Raw genomic sequence first — 16,362 nt, forward strand, 5'->3', positions numbered from 1 at the left:
CCGGCACCTATAAATTACTTAGAAAATTGCATACTTTGCATATAAGTAATGGAGTTATACTGTCCAAATAATGGTAATAGTTTAGGTGCACCAGGGACCAAGAAATTACATTTATTTGATTATCTGACTATCCGATTGGTTGACATTTATTGTACGGTTGGAAATGAAAAGGATTGAATGGTCCTGTTTTAATAAGCAGTGTCCATGAATCAAAGGTTAGGATTATTCAAATAATCTTATTTAAGGACTGTTACTTATCTACAGTCGTTTCCACAGTTTCGTCCGTTTAATTTTGAGTTACTCTATGAGTCGGATACGATAGCTGAGGGTCTGCGCATAAAGCATCTGGCTCTGTTAGAGTATCAAATAGCTCACCTAATTTAACTTTTCAAGGGATTTGCTAACTCCACACGCTGCCACATGTAAAACTATAAAACATAAGTGTAGGATCTGATCTTTCCACGACGTTGAAAATAAATATTAGATTTCCCCCATAAAAGATCAGGGAATTTCACTTGTCAATTGGGCCACAATATACAAAGAAAATTGACGGTTAAAATTTTATTTTCAAGCCATCCATTTGTTTTGATATTCTATGACCCACCAGAGCCTGGAATGACCTGATTTTCATGCCTGAGGATCTCAACGGTGTATCACACCTGATGGAAAGCTCAGGTATCGTACGTGTCACATTATGACACATGCTAGCGTGTGTGGATATGTAGTACTCCAACGCCCGTGCGGAATTAGAAAAACTTATTTTGAGCCGCGCTACGTAGTTCTTCCTAGGTACATCGCGTACCCAGAGCCACGAGGGAAGAACTTTAATGGGATCCACACCGTCCTTAATGTACGGTGACTTATTCGAACCATTGAATCCGAAAATACGATAATCGAAAACTCATATAGGCCATAAAAGAGGAGACAGCTGAGATCGAACGTGAACCATTAGTTCTGGGTAGGGCCCAATGATAAGTTTAAATTCCATCTAATCCATTAATCTGGTGTAAAGAATCAAGATGAAAGATATAACCAAAAAACACACTATTCCAAAACTTACATGGTCAATACGACGAGAGCATATGGGGTTTCAGGTATAATTTTATGGAGTGGCTCACTTAAGTGATGAGGCATAATAATATTTGTTATTAAAGCTAAAAAAGGAATGATGCAGATGATGGACGGAGTAGATTTTATGAGATTAACTGGCTTCTGAGACGTTAGAGTAAGTGACACTTGTAGTTACGTACGCGATGTACGATTCGTTTTCTTTTCCAAAACGGTGGTGAACTATCACGAGATTTGTCCGATGGAGCGAGCGAGTGAGAGACGGAAAAAGATCAGAGATGGTGCCTGAAAATCCCAACTCCACCCTTCACACTTGAAAATTCAGTCCGCCCTTCTGATAGAACCAGCCCCAAATCTCTCTTCCATTTCACCAAAACCGGTCTTTGGTTACCATCTCAGAGACCGAATCTGAAACTCCCAATCTCTAAAAATCCCAATTTACAACCATCCAAACGCGCTACCGATAGAAACAGTACAAAACCCAATCTCTATCCAGTTTCGGTGTATTCCTTCAGTGTATACGCCCCTTCTTTCCTCTCTCTATCTCCCTTTCCTTCGGTGTATATACTCTCTCTCTCTCGCTCATGTCTATGAGAAGAAAGAAATGGACAGAAGAGGAAGAGAGAACCCTCATCGAGAAATACGCTTCCATGGTCTCGGACGGGAGTCTACCGAAGTTAAAGACCCGCGAGAAGAAGTTCCGCCCGATCGCGAGTCACGTTAATTCCGTGCACCACCACCGCGACCCGATGGCTTTTCCTTTCCAGTGGTCCTGGAAGGACGCCTCCACCAAAGTCCAGAACATGCGCCATCAGTATCTCCTCGTGAAGCAGAAGATCAAGAAACCAGGGACTGCCGATTCAGGTGGCGCTGAGGAGTTTGATTGGGATGATGGCCTCTCCCACTGGCCCAATTTCCTCAGGTATAAGGAGGTCTTCGGGGATGTCGAATTGGGGCCCACCGATTTGGTTGGGCCCCGCCGCTTGATGGGGGGCGCCGTGCGAATTGGCGGTCCTGGTTGCTCGGTGGATGGCAGTTTCGGCGTTGGGTTCGATATGGGAGAAAATGGGGTGTTGGGTTTTGATTATGAAGGTGAGGAAGGGGATGGGGATGACGGTTTTGAGTATGAGGAGGCGGGCCCCACGGGCTCAACCCCACTGTCGAGGAAGAAGAGGAAGAGGCTGGAGAAACAGGCCTCGTCGGCATTCCTGTCCTCTCAGTTAGTGAATTTGAAGCAATGGGAGGCGAGGTTGGAGAGCCGGGATGCAGAGAAGGAGCGGGAGCGGCTGCAGCGGGAGGAGTATCGGACGGGATTGGAGGAAGTGCGGGAGAAGGAGAGAGAGGCGAGGGAGCAGCTGAGGGAGAAGTCAAGGAGGGAGTGGGCCCGTGAGTGGGAGTTGATGGAGGAGTGTTTTGAGAGGGAGAGGCAGAGGCGGGAGGAGGCGGTGGCGAAGGATCGTGAGTGGGAGGATCGAATGGACCGGAGGCGATTGGAGTGGAAGAAGAGGATGGATGGGATGATGAGTCAACATCAAGCCTTGATGGATCGGATACACTCAAGGATCATCCATGAACAACAAACTGTTGCCAATCAGTTGCTTGAGTTAGTGTCACATTGGACGGGGCATTCTGCGGGTCTTTCGGATCATACAGGTGGGCCATACGTTTCACAGATGATGCAGAATTTGCACCATGCGAATGGGTTGGTTCATGGGGAGAATCGGGTTAGAGGTGATAGTCACGATGATCAATTCATAGTTGATGGCTGATAGAAATTGCATTATTAAGCAATCAATGGTTGAAAAGACTGCTATAGCAGTTGGAGGATGCTCAAGTGCGTCAGACACCGGGTAACTTCAATGTATACTAATTCGGTTAATTTGAATGATATAGTTACATGAGTTCCCCTTGATCCCATCTGTAATCTGATTTCAATGTAGCATGTATTTTTGGTAATGAATTTTGTTGTTCTTTATTCAATATCATTCATTGATCATGCACTTCTATTTTAATACTCATATTTAGTCATCCCTTTAAGAGTCAGGTGGAAGAAGTGGATAGGGCTGCAACTCTGGTTCACGTTAGTGTGATTGTCCCAACCCGAGTCTTGGTCAAGTTGGGTCGGCTTGTCAAGGACCTCTGGTTAAGTTAGGGTTGGAAAATCCCAACCCGATTTGAAATTGGGTTGGGTTTGGGTTGAACAAATTCTGGTCTCATTAGATTGGGTTGGTTATAATAGGATGTATTTGGGTTGGGTTCAGTCGAGTCAGGATGGGTCGACTATATATAGAGGAACAGGTTGGGCACATCAGGTTGGAATTCAGGTTGGGTCCTCTTGAGGTCAGGTCGGGCTCGAGTTGATCCCCAAGGACCTCAAGCTGTCAACCCAACCGAACCCACTAGAGTTGCACCCCTAGAAGTGGAGATGTGCCTTTGGAGTGTTGTGTGATCGCCGAATGAGATTGAAATTTTTCCTTTTTTCTTTTTGAGAATTCACATGCCACTGAAACTATTATATTGTCGATGCCATACGGGGATTGTGTTGGGCAAGTACCAGGCAACATGAATTCACTACATTTCAGATACAACAGACATTGAGATGCATGCGTGAAAAGACTTCTCTTTCGTGAAGAATGTGTGAGAAGACTATGATAGGAGGAAAAGAGCAATCTATAAGGAATTTAAAGGGCTTTGATAGAAGTTGTAAGAAGGATGGCTTGGGTTTTTTTACTTACCAAAAGTAGAACCTTATGTAGGAATTTTTGATGAAACAAGATAATGCAGGGGTATTTCACATCGGGCTCGAGTGGGGTTGCTTGTGGGATGCAGGGGTATACTCGGGGTGGGCGGCCCCACCCTTGTGAGGTGGTACCCATGTGATGTGGGGCCCATGAGGGGGGTTCGGCGGAGGTCCTAACCCATGAGACGTGGGGCCTGGGCTTTGAGATAAAGGGATTAATTCGCCATGCTCTATTAGTTTGAGCTTTTAGAGTAAGTGGTTAATTGTCCTGCATCAAGTGGCATCAGAGTGGGAGGTCTCGTGTGATGCAGGGGCACACTCGGGGTGGGCGGCCCATGTGCGGCAGGTGGTCCAGAGCTTTTAGATCAAGTGGTTAATTGTCATACATCACAAGATTTGTAAAGTTTACCCCAAATAGTTGGAATGCGACCGAGATGATATGCCTTAAAAAGGGGAGTGTGTCACTTCAATGAAGTCTTTTTATTCCTTATTATTGGTAGGTCCTACTTCATAGATAGTGCCTTCATGGCCCACATATGATGTTATTAGGGACTGCTGAGGGTGATTTTCTTTAGTGGGCTTGTAGGGAGAATTAAGTGCTCCCAATCGATCATTTGAGCAGCAGGAACATGCCCATTATCAATGCATGTATCTTGTGTATTTGGAATGAGAAAACGGTGGATCATTTGCTTATGCACTGTGATTATGGCCCTGAGTCGAGTTGCAACTTGTCTGATTCAGGGGCTGAATAGGTCCAACTCACCTAAATCAAGGGTGACTCAGTGGTTTGGAGTCATGGTATTGAACCTGATTTGGTACCACCAAATCCGAGTCGACTCATCCGAGTCTTAAAACCATGCAGGGGAAGCTTAGCAAATGTCCTATAATCTGTTCGGGATGATCTGGTTTATGCCAGGAGCAAATGGCTCTTTCATTTGGGCTTGGCATGGAGGCTGATCAGGAAAATGGAGAAAATCATGAATGGTGTTGAGTCTTTCGGCAGTTTTTTGGTCTCTTGGGAGGGAGCATGATAGTGGGATGTTTTGTAACAAAGGAGATGTGATGCAACTTTCTGAAGGGTGAGGGGCAGAGTTATTAGTTGGAAGGAGAGTAAGAATAGGATGTTTGTAACAAAGGATATATGATGTAGCTTTCGGAAGGGTGAGGTGCAGAATTAGTAGGGTTGTGGGTCAGTTTTTTCTTGGTGTAGCTGCGAGCAAATAGAAGAATATTGGGTGGAGTTGTCGTCCTTGTATAGGGATGGATAATCTCTCATCATGTCCCCTTGTGTTTTATCTCTCTACTTGTCCTTGTCTGCTCTTTCTTAAGAAAATCTGAGTTACCATGCAAGAAGGAAATAAAAAAAAAAAAAGCAGCTTGCACTTCATTTGTGTTGATGCCGAGATGTAGATGTCCTCACTAGACCACCGTGCACCTGCAAAAGTAAACAACAATGGAGACCCTGGTTATATCAGGGGACCCTCCGATGCTAAAGTTAGGCAGGGATTTTGGGTCTAGTAGAGCGTATGATGTATTTTATGCGTACATTTTTCCATAGGTGAGGCTCTTATTTATAGCCTTTTGATGCCGCTAATATATATGGCAATGTTTCTGTATAGTAGATGCATATCACGGAAGGGATCTCCTTCCGGACATGTCGTAGTCGTTTTCCCGAGATCTCCTAGTGATAAGATCTTCTAGTTGTCGGGATTCGAGAAGATCGCGATAGACAACCGAGATTGACTCCCAGGCCGGGGGGCCGAGGCTGACTTCCTAGTCGGGAGGTCGAGGTTGACTTCCTGGTCGGGAGGTCGAGTTCCTTCATTAATTCGGGCTTTCTCTAACCATCCCGACAGGTAGATAGTAGATGGTAGAATTTTTTTGGGAGTTCATTTGGATTTTATTTATTTCGTGTTCGCGGGGCCCCGACTCCTCGACTAGGAAGTTGATCTCGACCTCTCGACCGGGAAGTCAACCTCGCCCCCCCAAGCCTGGGAGTCGATCTCGGTTGTCTATCGCGATCTCCTCGAATCCCGACCACTTGAATATCTTGTCACTAGGAGATCTCTTCGAGATCTTCTCCGAGGATCTCTGGAAAACGACTATGACATATTCGGAGGGAGATCCCTTCTGTAATACGCATCTATTATTAAGAGACATTGTCATATAAATTACCGGCATTAAAAGGCTATAAATAAGAGCCTCACCTACGAAAAAAGGTACGCACAAAATACATCATAAACTCTACTAGACCCAGAGTCCTTGCCCTAACTTTGGCATCGAAGGGTCCCCTGTTATAACCAGGGTCTTCATTGTTGTTTACTTTTATAGGTGTGCGATGGTCTAGTGAGGACATCTAGATCTTGGCATTAACAATTTGTGGGGCACATAAATATTGCTTGAATTATGTTAGAGTTTGCGAAGTCCACATGCATGTTTCGAACTGCCCGTCCACAATCCACATGCAACCACAGATGCCAATATGGCACATGTGTGCAAGATCCAAGCTTTCCATCAGGTGGGCGACCCTATTTAGATCTCTTGCCCTCAAAGGCAATATGTTACTCTCCTCAGTTATGCTACAATGTACAAATAAGTGGTGGCTAGAAAATAATTGTTTTAAATGTCCATTTGTTTTCTACATCTGAGGACCTTTGGAGAAGATCTAATCAGCATCTCACATGAGGTAGCTTGGATCCTTTATGCCATGTTAGCATGTTTGCTTGCTTTTGGATGGGCAGGGCTCTATAGTTATGCAAATAGCATAGCGAACCTCTTGAGTTATATACTCCGCATGTTTTTTTTCCTGAAAAAACTCAAATTTGTTGAAACAATTGCATGGTAACCTGTGTGCCTCACTTGGAGCTAGTTTGGATGGGGCACAATTTATTTTTCTTTGAAAAGGCATGCACAATTACCAAGGCTCGATTTGAAGGTGGATGATTTCACCTATAAAATTGGGGAGAAAATGCATGTTACATAGCAAGCATCATTCCACGAGTGGGTTTGTGGTCTGACCAAACACCCTCTGTCCTGCAATTGAAGATGGGCTGTAATGAGGACAGTCCATTTATGACCGGGGACATCCAAGCAGGCTATTCTATTCCACTGGTTGAGGTTGTTCTCACTTGGATGTTGGGAAGGATTAGAAAGTTATGTCTCTGCACCTTTAGAATCTTGTAGCTGGGGATTCTATTCTCCTTCTTGTAAATCTCCTTTTCTTTTAATGAATCTTTCTTATTCTTCAAAATAAAATAAAGCTTTGTGCTGGTTATTACCTATGGCAGGAGTTGAGCATCAAAGGGGTTGGTGCATTAGAATTTGCAGCTGCATAATGTTGGAATAGAGATAGGTGCACGGCTGACATGGGTGTTTCTACATTTCTATTTTATCAGTTTATTGTGTATGAAATGGTAGTTTTGGGTTGGACTTGGTGATATAGCATTAGATGGGGTTGAGATGAAACTGTAACGTGGCGAAAACAGGGATGCTGCAAAGAGTGGCAGTTAGGACTGTTATGAGATTGTCTGGGGATTGGTGTTGTGGAATTTAATGATTAAAAAAAAGAACGAAAATGAGTTGGGGTTTATATCGATTGCTGATGGAAAAGCTGTGTGGGGCCAATTCTGTGAGTTCACCTGATGATAGGAGGATTTGGAGTTGGGCGATTAAAGGGAATTTCTCCACTGAGTCCATGTTCTTGGCTTTTTGTGTGAATTAGGAGCCTCCTTTCCCCTATGAAAAGATCTGGAACGATCCGACTCTTCCTCCGGTCAATTCTTTTTCTTGGATTACTATGGAAAGTAAAATCCTCACTATTTGCTATCCCCAACAGATGTATCAATGTGCTTGAATGACGAGGAATTGGTTGATCAACTTCTTGCAATGTGTAACTGCCAATGCTTTTTGGCATGTTTTGGGTAATTAACGGATGGGTTAATAATGGTGGGGCATTTTCACACCGGGCTCGAGTGGGGTGGCCTGCGGGATGCGGGGGCACACTTGGGGTGTGCGGCCTGTGTGAGGCGGGTGGCTCGTGTGAGGTAGAGCCCATGTGATCTGGGGCCCATGAGGAGGTTCAGCCGAGGACCTAACCCATGGGACGTGGGTTTTGGGCTATGAGATAAAGGGATTGATTCGCCACACTCTATCAGTTCAAGCTTTTAGAGCAAGTGGTTAGTTGTCCTGCATAAAAGTGGTATCAGAGCAGGAAGTCTCGTGTTCGAGACTCCTCACCGGGGTGATTAATGCGGGGGCATTTTTGTACTGGGCTCGAGTGGGGTGGCCTGTGGGATGTGGGCCCACACTCGGGGTTGGCGGCCCGCAGGTTTGAAGTCAGGTAGATAGCCAATCATTGAATTTTTTCTGAGCAACAATGTGGAAAGCTGTCACCGAAGGAATTTACAAAGAAGGCTACTGGCTATGATGGTTGAGGTCACTAGTTCGAGGCTCTCATCCAAGGTTTTCAATAGCAGTAGTGGCCATAACCGCCAGCCTTATGGCCGTTACTATACAGGCCTCTCTCTCTCTCTCTAGACCCTGACCGAGACCGAGACCTCTCCCCCATACCCTGCATCCGACTTGTACAAACTGAAAACCGAAGGATGCGATGCATATCCTTAAGGATAGTATAATCTCGTGTATGTATGTTCATCTTAAAGTCCACCCCTCTTCCATGGTTCTGATAAATCTGCACACTTAAATTATTTGAGAATTTGATTTTGGTGTGTTATTGTTTAGCATCCGAAGACCTGAAACTAGATACAGTTGGTTGATTCTGGAATGCCACAAGCTGGAAACAGGAGCAACTTTACTAGATCATAATCAAGCAATGAGGAGGATGAATTCATCCAGGTAATCAGCTTTTTGTTATCTATGATATTTGAGAGAGGCGAATTACTACAGTTGCTATTTGTTGTAGAATGGCACAGTTTCTCATGCATTGTATGTATGACTATTTTTTTTCCCAGAATTTTTGCATATGAGATACATTTTGTCATGTTGAAATCGGTCATCCTTGTCAGGATATTTTTGGGGAGAATCTTTGCAAGAGTTGTGTTTTCTGTTCAATAGCAAGGTTATTTTTGGGGAGGAATTTTTTTTTTTTGATGAGTTAGATGACAAATAATATTTTTTGAGTCCATTATCAACTCACTGAGAGACGATTTGAGATTGAGGGAAAACTGAGGAAATCAAGCAATTTTCCTTTGATGTGGCATTCCTTCTGTTTGAGTTAAAGAAAGAAATTGATTTTCTTTCCTCAGAATGGGAGTAGAATCATTTTTTTAAAGAAGTCAATTGGTGGGAAAAGAGGTTTCCCCCAGTGTGACATTTGAAAATTGCTACCCCAAACACTGAAAAATGAAAGGGAAAGCACATCCCTTCTCAGTTTCTCTAGCTAAACAAACAGGTGCAAGATATTTCATTTCCTCCATGCTTATGTCAATCTTGCACTCACTTATGTTTTACTTTCCCTTGTTTTCACCCAATCCAAACACATTACTGTAGAAAAAGAGGAGCAACTTGCAAGTAGACCAGCCTGATTGCCGTTTACGGTGGAGTGCTTCAGAGATAGACTTTCAGGTCGGATCCAGTTCACAGATCATAGATCCTGGGATGCCTATTGAGTCTAATTGACTAAGGGCCTGTTTGGTAGAACTAGTAACTCATATTATGTATTATAGATCTTGATAGTATCGAGATCATTTTTAATCCTTACCAAAAACAAATATGATCTCTAAATATATAATTACGATTAGAACGAGAACTCATTTTTTGGGGGGATGTCTTGCAAACAGGCCTTAGTTTATAGACTCGGTTGGTTCCATATCTAAACCTGATCCATTACTTTCTAGTGCCACTTCAAATCTTATTTATGTCTTGTTTTGAAGTGTTCTCGCATTCAACCATCTTGTGAATTCATGTCACGCGAGCTCCAATTTACAAGAACATCCCAGGGTATTCAAGGGTTTGGGTTTTGGACCAGCAACTTAACTTTGGCATATTTAAGGGTAATTAATCTGTGCATTTCATTCCTCCAATTCAGAGGAAATGCAAACTGATTGGTGGCAAAGCATGGATCATTTTGCTTTGCTGATTCTTAGCACATAGGATGATTTTGTGAACTTGGGAAATATGATTTGGGATGATAAATTTTATAATTATAATTATCAGAATTTATTCATCCAAAAAAAAAAAAAGGATTTCAGAGGTATCATACAATGCTTTGGCGGAGAGCTTGTATAGCCTGATCCATCAATCAAAAGAAAATAAATGTTTGAACTGTATGCTTGAGTTTTCAGTTTGTACAAGTGGGCCTCATGGTTTTGTGATCCAAAACGTTGGAACAATAGGCCCCACCGTGGATGGCCCATGCACTGAAAGTCCTTCAGCTTGGAAGATCCTGGCTACAAAGTATTTCGTCCTTTATTGGTTGAATCAGTGTTTTCTTTCTTAATTGTTTGTTAATTGCCTATAGAAAGATGAGGATTTTTCCAGTCCTCACCCTTCATTTGTTGGAGTTATGCCCTGGAAAACCAATGTGGATCTTGTCCATTGGTGATATGGATGTGATATTGACCATTGATCATGATGACCCCGGGTCCTAGATGGATAACGTAGGAGTACCTTAAGCATATGTGGACATGAGTTAAAGGAGAGGAATTCTTCTAGTTGTCCTTGGGAACTTGAGATTGGACACAACAATCACTCACTGACGAAGGGAGAATTGTAAGTCACGGATCTCGTTATTCTATTGTTCCATGACCACCTAGCAGACTGTAGGACAAACTTATCGCTACTATTATTGTTATATGTCATTCTTTGTGAGGGGACTGATGATAAGTTAGGATAGAAGGTCTCCACCATTTGGCTCTACAACAAGTAGGCGCCTATACCCTACGTCATATAGGAGAGTGAGCATGCCATGGGAATAGGCTCTTGGTATCGGACTTGTCCGACACCTGCATTGGTGGATCGAGTTCAAATCTCTAGACCGGGAGGCCTATCATGCCTAGATTGTAATTGACTTGAGGATGTACTAATTCTGATTAATCCCATAGACCTCATGACATGGTAGGAGTTCAATGTATTGATTACTTATGCTTTGGCTCACTTCACGAGGTCATCGGGTGGCTGATGTGAGTGTAGCTAGGTGCATACATCAAAGTCTGGTAGAAGTTCACATGGATCAACAAAGTATCTATTGGTTTCCTAGAAACTACCCTACATTCAAAAAGGTTTTAAAAATGTTTCCAACCATTTAATCTTTGTTTTAACTATTAAAAAGGTTTTGATCGCATTTTATGATAATATGATGATTTGGATATGGGGTCCGCCAAGTGGTTTGCATGATCAATGGTAGATGGCCATGATAATGGAGGAATTGGATCAGATATAGGGTACATGGTTGAGATAGGATCACAAACTTCCACTCTTGTAGGGCATATTGAAAGACAGGTAGTAGAGTATCATAACTAATCTATCTAAAACCTTAAATCTTCTTTATATATAGATCATATCCTAGAGGGAGGAGATGAGAGAGACTTCTTGTGCATCACCTAGAGAGGGAGAGAGAGAGAGAGAGAGAGAGCTCCATCACGCGTTTCACCTGAACGGCTTTTACTGTCGCTCTTGCTTTCTTCATCTAGGATAGATCAAAGAGAGACCTAATTAAATGATCGATATCCTAACAATTCAACAGTTTATATATAAGGAAATGATCACTTGCGCACCGGTTCGCACGGAACTGGTGTGAACTTTTTTGAGAGCCCATCATACGTGATGTGGATCCAAAATTTGAACCGTCCATGTGAAGCAGCACCTCATGAAACCCCCCGGGCCCAAGTTTTACTTTGATCCTAAACTTTGGTGGGCCATGAAAAATGAAAACAGTTTCCTCCCTTGATTTGCATCTCTTTGCTATGGCCCACCAGAATTTTAGATCAGGGTGAAAACTTGTCCTTTGGGGTTTCATAGGATACCGCATCACATGGACCGTTTAGATTAGACACCCAAGACACGTGTGCAAAGGTGCGCACGTGCGTAAGTGCGCAGGTGAGCATGACACTGTGTGTGTGTGTGTGTGTGTGTGTGTGTGTGTGTATATATAATGCTGAACTAAGTCTTGAGTCAACTAGGATGATTTGCATCCAACTTTGGATGAGTCGTCGATCCATGGTTTCAATGTAATGCTGATTTGGATTCATCTTTTACAGGTGCAGAACACATCTGATATAGACTGCGTTTGCTGTGCCGAAGAAGTTACACAGGTTCTATTTCCGCGTAAACTCGCAATTTAAAGTATCCAAACATGTTTGGGCAGTGCAATGCTGGATTGTGGTAGATGGGCAAAAATTAGAACCGTGCGATCTTGACTATGCCTAGTCAAGCAGGGGCATGCCTACTACCAACTGGGCGACGTGGGTGACAACGAGCATGAGATCCATCCGTCCATCAGCTGCGTTGCCTCATGCTTTCCCTGGGACCTGAAATTCAGGCACATGTAAAACTCAGGTGTGGCTGGGGAAGAGTTGGAGTGGGATGCTCACCATCTGTTGAGTATGGGGCCCACTGGTTTATATATGCCATCCAGTCTGTTCATCTAATGCGAATCCCTAGGACGAAGGGACTATCCAAAAAATCACGATGTTCTGAAACTTAGGTGGGCCACACAACGTAAATTAGAGATTTTAGACATGATTTTACACTGTTTCCTATGTTGAGGTTCACCTAAACTTCGGATCTGTGTGATGTTAAGGCTCAAGGCCGAACACTAGGTGGCACACCTGATGGACGGTGTGGATCTCATGCACATGAAATCTTTCACCCCCAGAAGTGGTAGTCAAGCTGTCGTGAAATGCTATTATGACACTGTACTTGGTAGTTATGCAGTGATCTACCCTCTGTAGGCGCAGCGAACAAGCATTAGAATCGAGACCGTCAATCTGGTGGGCCAGCACAGGGATGTTCTGTGTGTTAAGAATCGTAAAATTAAACGTATTGTGGTGAATCTTACCAGCTGAATGTTGGGTGTTGCTCATCCCTTGAGTTAGAGACCATTCCAACTCATTCTCCACGAGGCCTACCTGATGGACGTCCTGGATCTTGTTTTTATCCACTATTGCGCATGCAGATTCCTGTCAGCGAGTAGCTGGCTCAAGAATCGGTCTGCTGGGAAAATCCAAACCATTCGGTTGGAACCAGGACCAGCAAATGGATGGTGGTTGTAATTTCATCAGGCCTTTTCAGTCCAATGGCAAGGTTGTTACTGCAGAATGTGGTGAATGATACACAGGCACTTATGAATCAAAGGTTAGGATTGTTCGACCCATCTTATTCGGGGACTGTGACCCACTGATGATGGGTTACTCAATTTAGTCGGTTCAACTGCCCGTGTATCAAGTGTCATAAGCTGCCCGAGTAAACGGGAAATGAGACACGTACAATTTGCAGCAATTCGTCAGTGATCCTCACGGTGTGGATTTCAGAGACCTGAATTGAGGATATTAAGCAGATGGGCCCCAGACGTAAAGGGAATTTGACCCCTTTTCACCTCTTCTTGACCGTTCATTTATTTTTATTTCTTTTATAGGCGTGGTCCACATGATCGCCGTATGGGCATGATGTTTTGAACATGCCATCTGAACTTCAGGTGTCGCTTGACAACGGCTCTGATCTCGCACGCGTGTGGTGTCGTAAAGCAACTGTATCGAGCGAGTGCTCAGATTCCTCATACACAAGTTGCGCGTAGAACACCCGGGCTCCGCGGGCCCACCATGTTGTCTGTCTGACATCCCCTCCGTTCATCGTGTGTGCTCCTCAATGCTAGGCCCTGGATCCTAAATTCAGCTAGATGCAAAAGTAAGGTGGGCCACATCACAGGGAACAATAGGGATCAAAATAAAACAAGAGAAATTTACGACTGTACGACCCCTTTATGGCCCATTTAGGAGACTAAGCCCACTTCATTTTCCCTTGCGAGAATACGACCCAGCTGTACGGATGGCTTGCCAAAGGTCGAAAATGCCCCTGCTTGTTCCGTCAAGCGGATCGGTGGTGCTCGAAGACGAGCGCTGACACTCCTCGAACTCCGAGTTGTACGAACGGTTCAAAAGATATCAAAGTTACATGGGCCCCACAGTTACGTATTTATTATATCCACAACGTTCATCCATATTTCGAGATCATTTGGGAGCATTATAAAAAAATAAAAAATAAATCATATCCACACCACAAAGAGCAACGGGAAAATTGATTTTCACCGTTAAAAATTTTGTAGGGCCCACCATAACATTTATTTTCCATCCAATCTATTCATAAGGTCACAAAAACCTGGATGAAGAGGGAAAAAAAAATTCATAATGATCCAAAACTTCTGTGACCCCTAAAAGGTTTTCAATGGTAGACTTTCAATCCTCCACAGCCTTTTACAGTGTGGTCCACTTGATAGCTAGATCTGTCTCATTTTTCGTCTCAAGCCTTAATATGAGTTCGTCCAATATATGGATGGTTTGGATATAACACATACCTCATCATAGGATACACAAAAAGCGGTGGGGATTACAAAAGTAAAAAATAAAATAATAATAAATAAATAGGCCAGAAACTTATGGCTATGGTATTTTCTACAGCTACGGATTATAACCGTAGCCATAGCCATAGCCCTTGCCGCTTCAATATGTCCTTTTATATGTATCGAAGCTCTTTCGATTAATCGAAAAAGGTCCAGAACTGTCCAGCGAGTTTGCCTCAAAAATCCTACAATTTTCGATACATATTGAAGAGTATTCGATATGTATCGAAGATGATATGACCGATAGCTACGGATTATAACCGTAGCCATAACTGTAGTCTGTGCCGGTTTATAATTTTTTTTTATTTTTTTATTTTTTATTTTTTATTTTTTATTTTTTTACATAGATAAATTTATTCAACCTACAATTTTCTCTAATACATATTTATATAAATATGTATATATAAGCATATAAAAAAAATTCTCTCTTTTTTTCATTTATTTCTTTATTCATTTAACAAGAATATCTCCTAAACCAAAATTAGTTACTTGACGTACCCTATATGATTTTGGGGTAGGAGAAGCTACTTTAGCCAACCAATCTGGTTATTTTTCAAGATTCCATCAGGTCGATGGTCGACAATCCATTTCACTCACTTCACGATCAATTTCAATCAATTCGTGGTCAATTTCATTCATTTCATTTACTTCGCGATCAATTCCAGGCATTTCATAGTCAATCTTGGTGATTCCCCTTCACTTCACGATTTCACAGTCAATTCCCTTCACTTCACGGTCATTTGCATGCATTTCGCGATCAAATTGCTTCAAACCATGATCATTCACATGCATTTCACGGTCATCCCAAACTATTTCGTGTTGATTCACGGGTTTTGAGGCATTTCGCGGTCAATTCCCTTCACTTCACGGTTAGTTCATGCATTTCGCGGTCAATTCGCTTCAAACCATGATCATTCCCATGCATTTCACGGTCCTCCCAAACAATTCCGTGTTGATTCACAATCGTTTGAGGCACTTCGCGGTCAATTCCATTCACTCCACGGTCATTTGCATGCATTTCGCGATCAAATCGCTTCAAACCATGATCATTCGAATGCATTTCGCGGTCATCCCAAACAATTTCGTGTTGATTCACTCGTTTGAGGCATTTCGCCAATCGCTTTCACTTCACTGGCCATTTGCATGCATTTGCGCTCAAATCGCTTCAAACCATGATCATTGCTATGCATTTCGCGGTCATCTCATTCCCATGCATTTTTTGGTCATCCCAAACAATTCCGTGTTGATTCACGGTCGTTTGAGGCATTTGGCTCAATTCCCTTCACTTCACATTGAATGTCATGCATTTTCCCATGCATTGCACGGTCATCCCAAACAATTCCGTGTTGATTCACTGTGTTTTTGAGGCATTTCGCGGTCCAATTCCCTTCACTTCACGGCAATTTGCATGCATTTTGCGGTCAAATTGCTTCAAACCATGATCATTCCCATGCATTTCACGGTCGTTCCAAACAATTCCGTGTTGATTCACGGTCGTTTCGAGGCATTTCGCGGTCAATTCCCTTCACTTCACGGTCAATTGCATGCATTTCGAGGTAATCGCTTCAAACCATGATCATTCCCATGCACTTCACGTTCGTCCCAAACAATTCCGTGTTGATTCACTATCGTTTTGAGGCATTTCGCGGCCAATTCCCTTCACTTCACGGCCAATTGCATGCATTTGCGGTCAAATCGCTTTCAAACCATGATCATTCCCATGCATTTCACGGTCGTCCCCAAACAATTTCGTGTTGATTCACTATCGTTTCGAGGCATTTCGGTCAATTCCCTTCACGTCACGTTTTTGCATGGATTTCACGGTCAATTCGCTTCAAACCATCATCATTCCCATGCACTTCACGGTTGTCCCAAACAATTCCGTGTTGATTCACTATCTTCGAGGCATTTCGCATCAATTCCCTTCCCTTCACGATCAGTTGCATGCATTTCGCGGTCAATTTGTTTCAAACCATGATCA

At 43.1% G+C, this 16,362-nt stretch overlaps 1 protein-coding gene across 4 annotated transcripts; it reads left to right on the plus strand.

The window, feature by feature from the left end:
- Positions 1 to 1,303: 1,303 nt before the first annotated feature.
- On the plus strand, positions 1,304 to 13,548 carry LOC131246819 (uncharacterized). 4 transcript variants are annotated; one of them, XM_058247240.1, is made up of 4 exons: positions 1,304 to 2,918; positions 8,549 to 8,662; positions 12,025 to 12,078; positions 13,401 to 13,548. In XM_058247240.1, the coding sequence occupies exon 1, from the start codon at positions 1,653 to 1,655 to the stop codon at positions 2,835 to 2,837; it is 1,185 nt and encodes a 394-aa protein (XP_058103223.1). In that variant the 5' UTR covers positions 1,304 to 1,652; the 3' UTR covers positions 2,838 to 2,918; positions 8,549 to 8,662; positions 12,025 to 12,078; positions 13,401 to 13,548. The 4 variants fall into 4 exon arrangements, with proteins under 4 accessions (XP_058103223.1, XP_058103226.1, XP_058103224.1 ...); XM_058247243.1 differs by lacking the exon at positions 8,549 to 8,662 and having other exon boundaries at positions 13,401 to 13,546; XM_058247241.1 differs by lacking the exon at positions 13,401 to 13,548 and having other exon boundaries at positions 12,025 to 12,618.
- The last annotated feature ends 2,814 nt before the right edge of the window (positions 13,549 to 16,362 follow it).

This window comes from Magnolia sinica, chromosome 5 (genome assembly GCF_029962835.1).
Source record: "Magnolia sinica isolate HGM2019 chromosome 5, MsV1, whole genome shotgun sequence".
Lineage (NCBI taxonomy): Eukaryota > Viridiplantae > Streptophyta > Magnoliopsida > Magnoliales > Magnoliaceae > Magnolia > Magnolia sinica.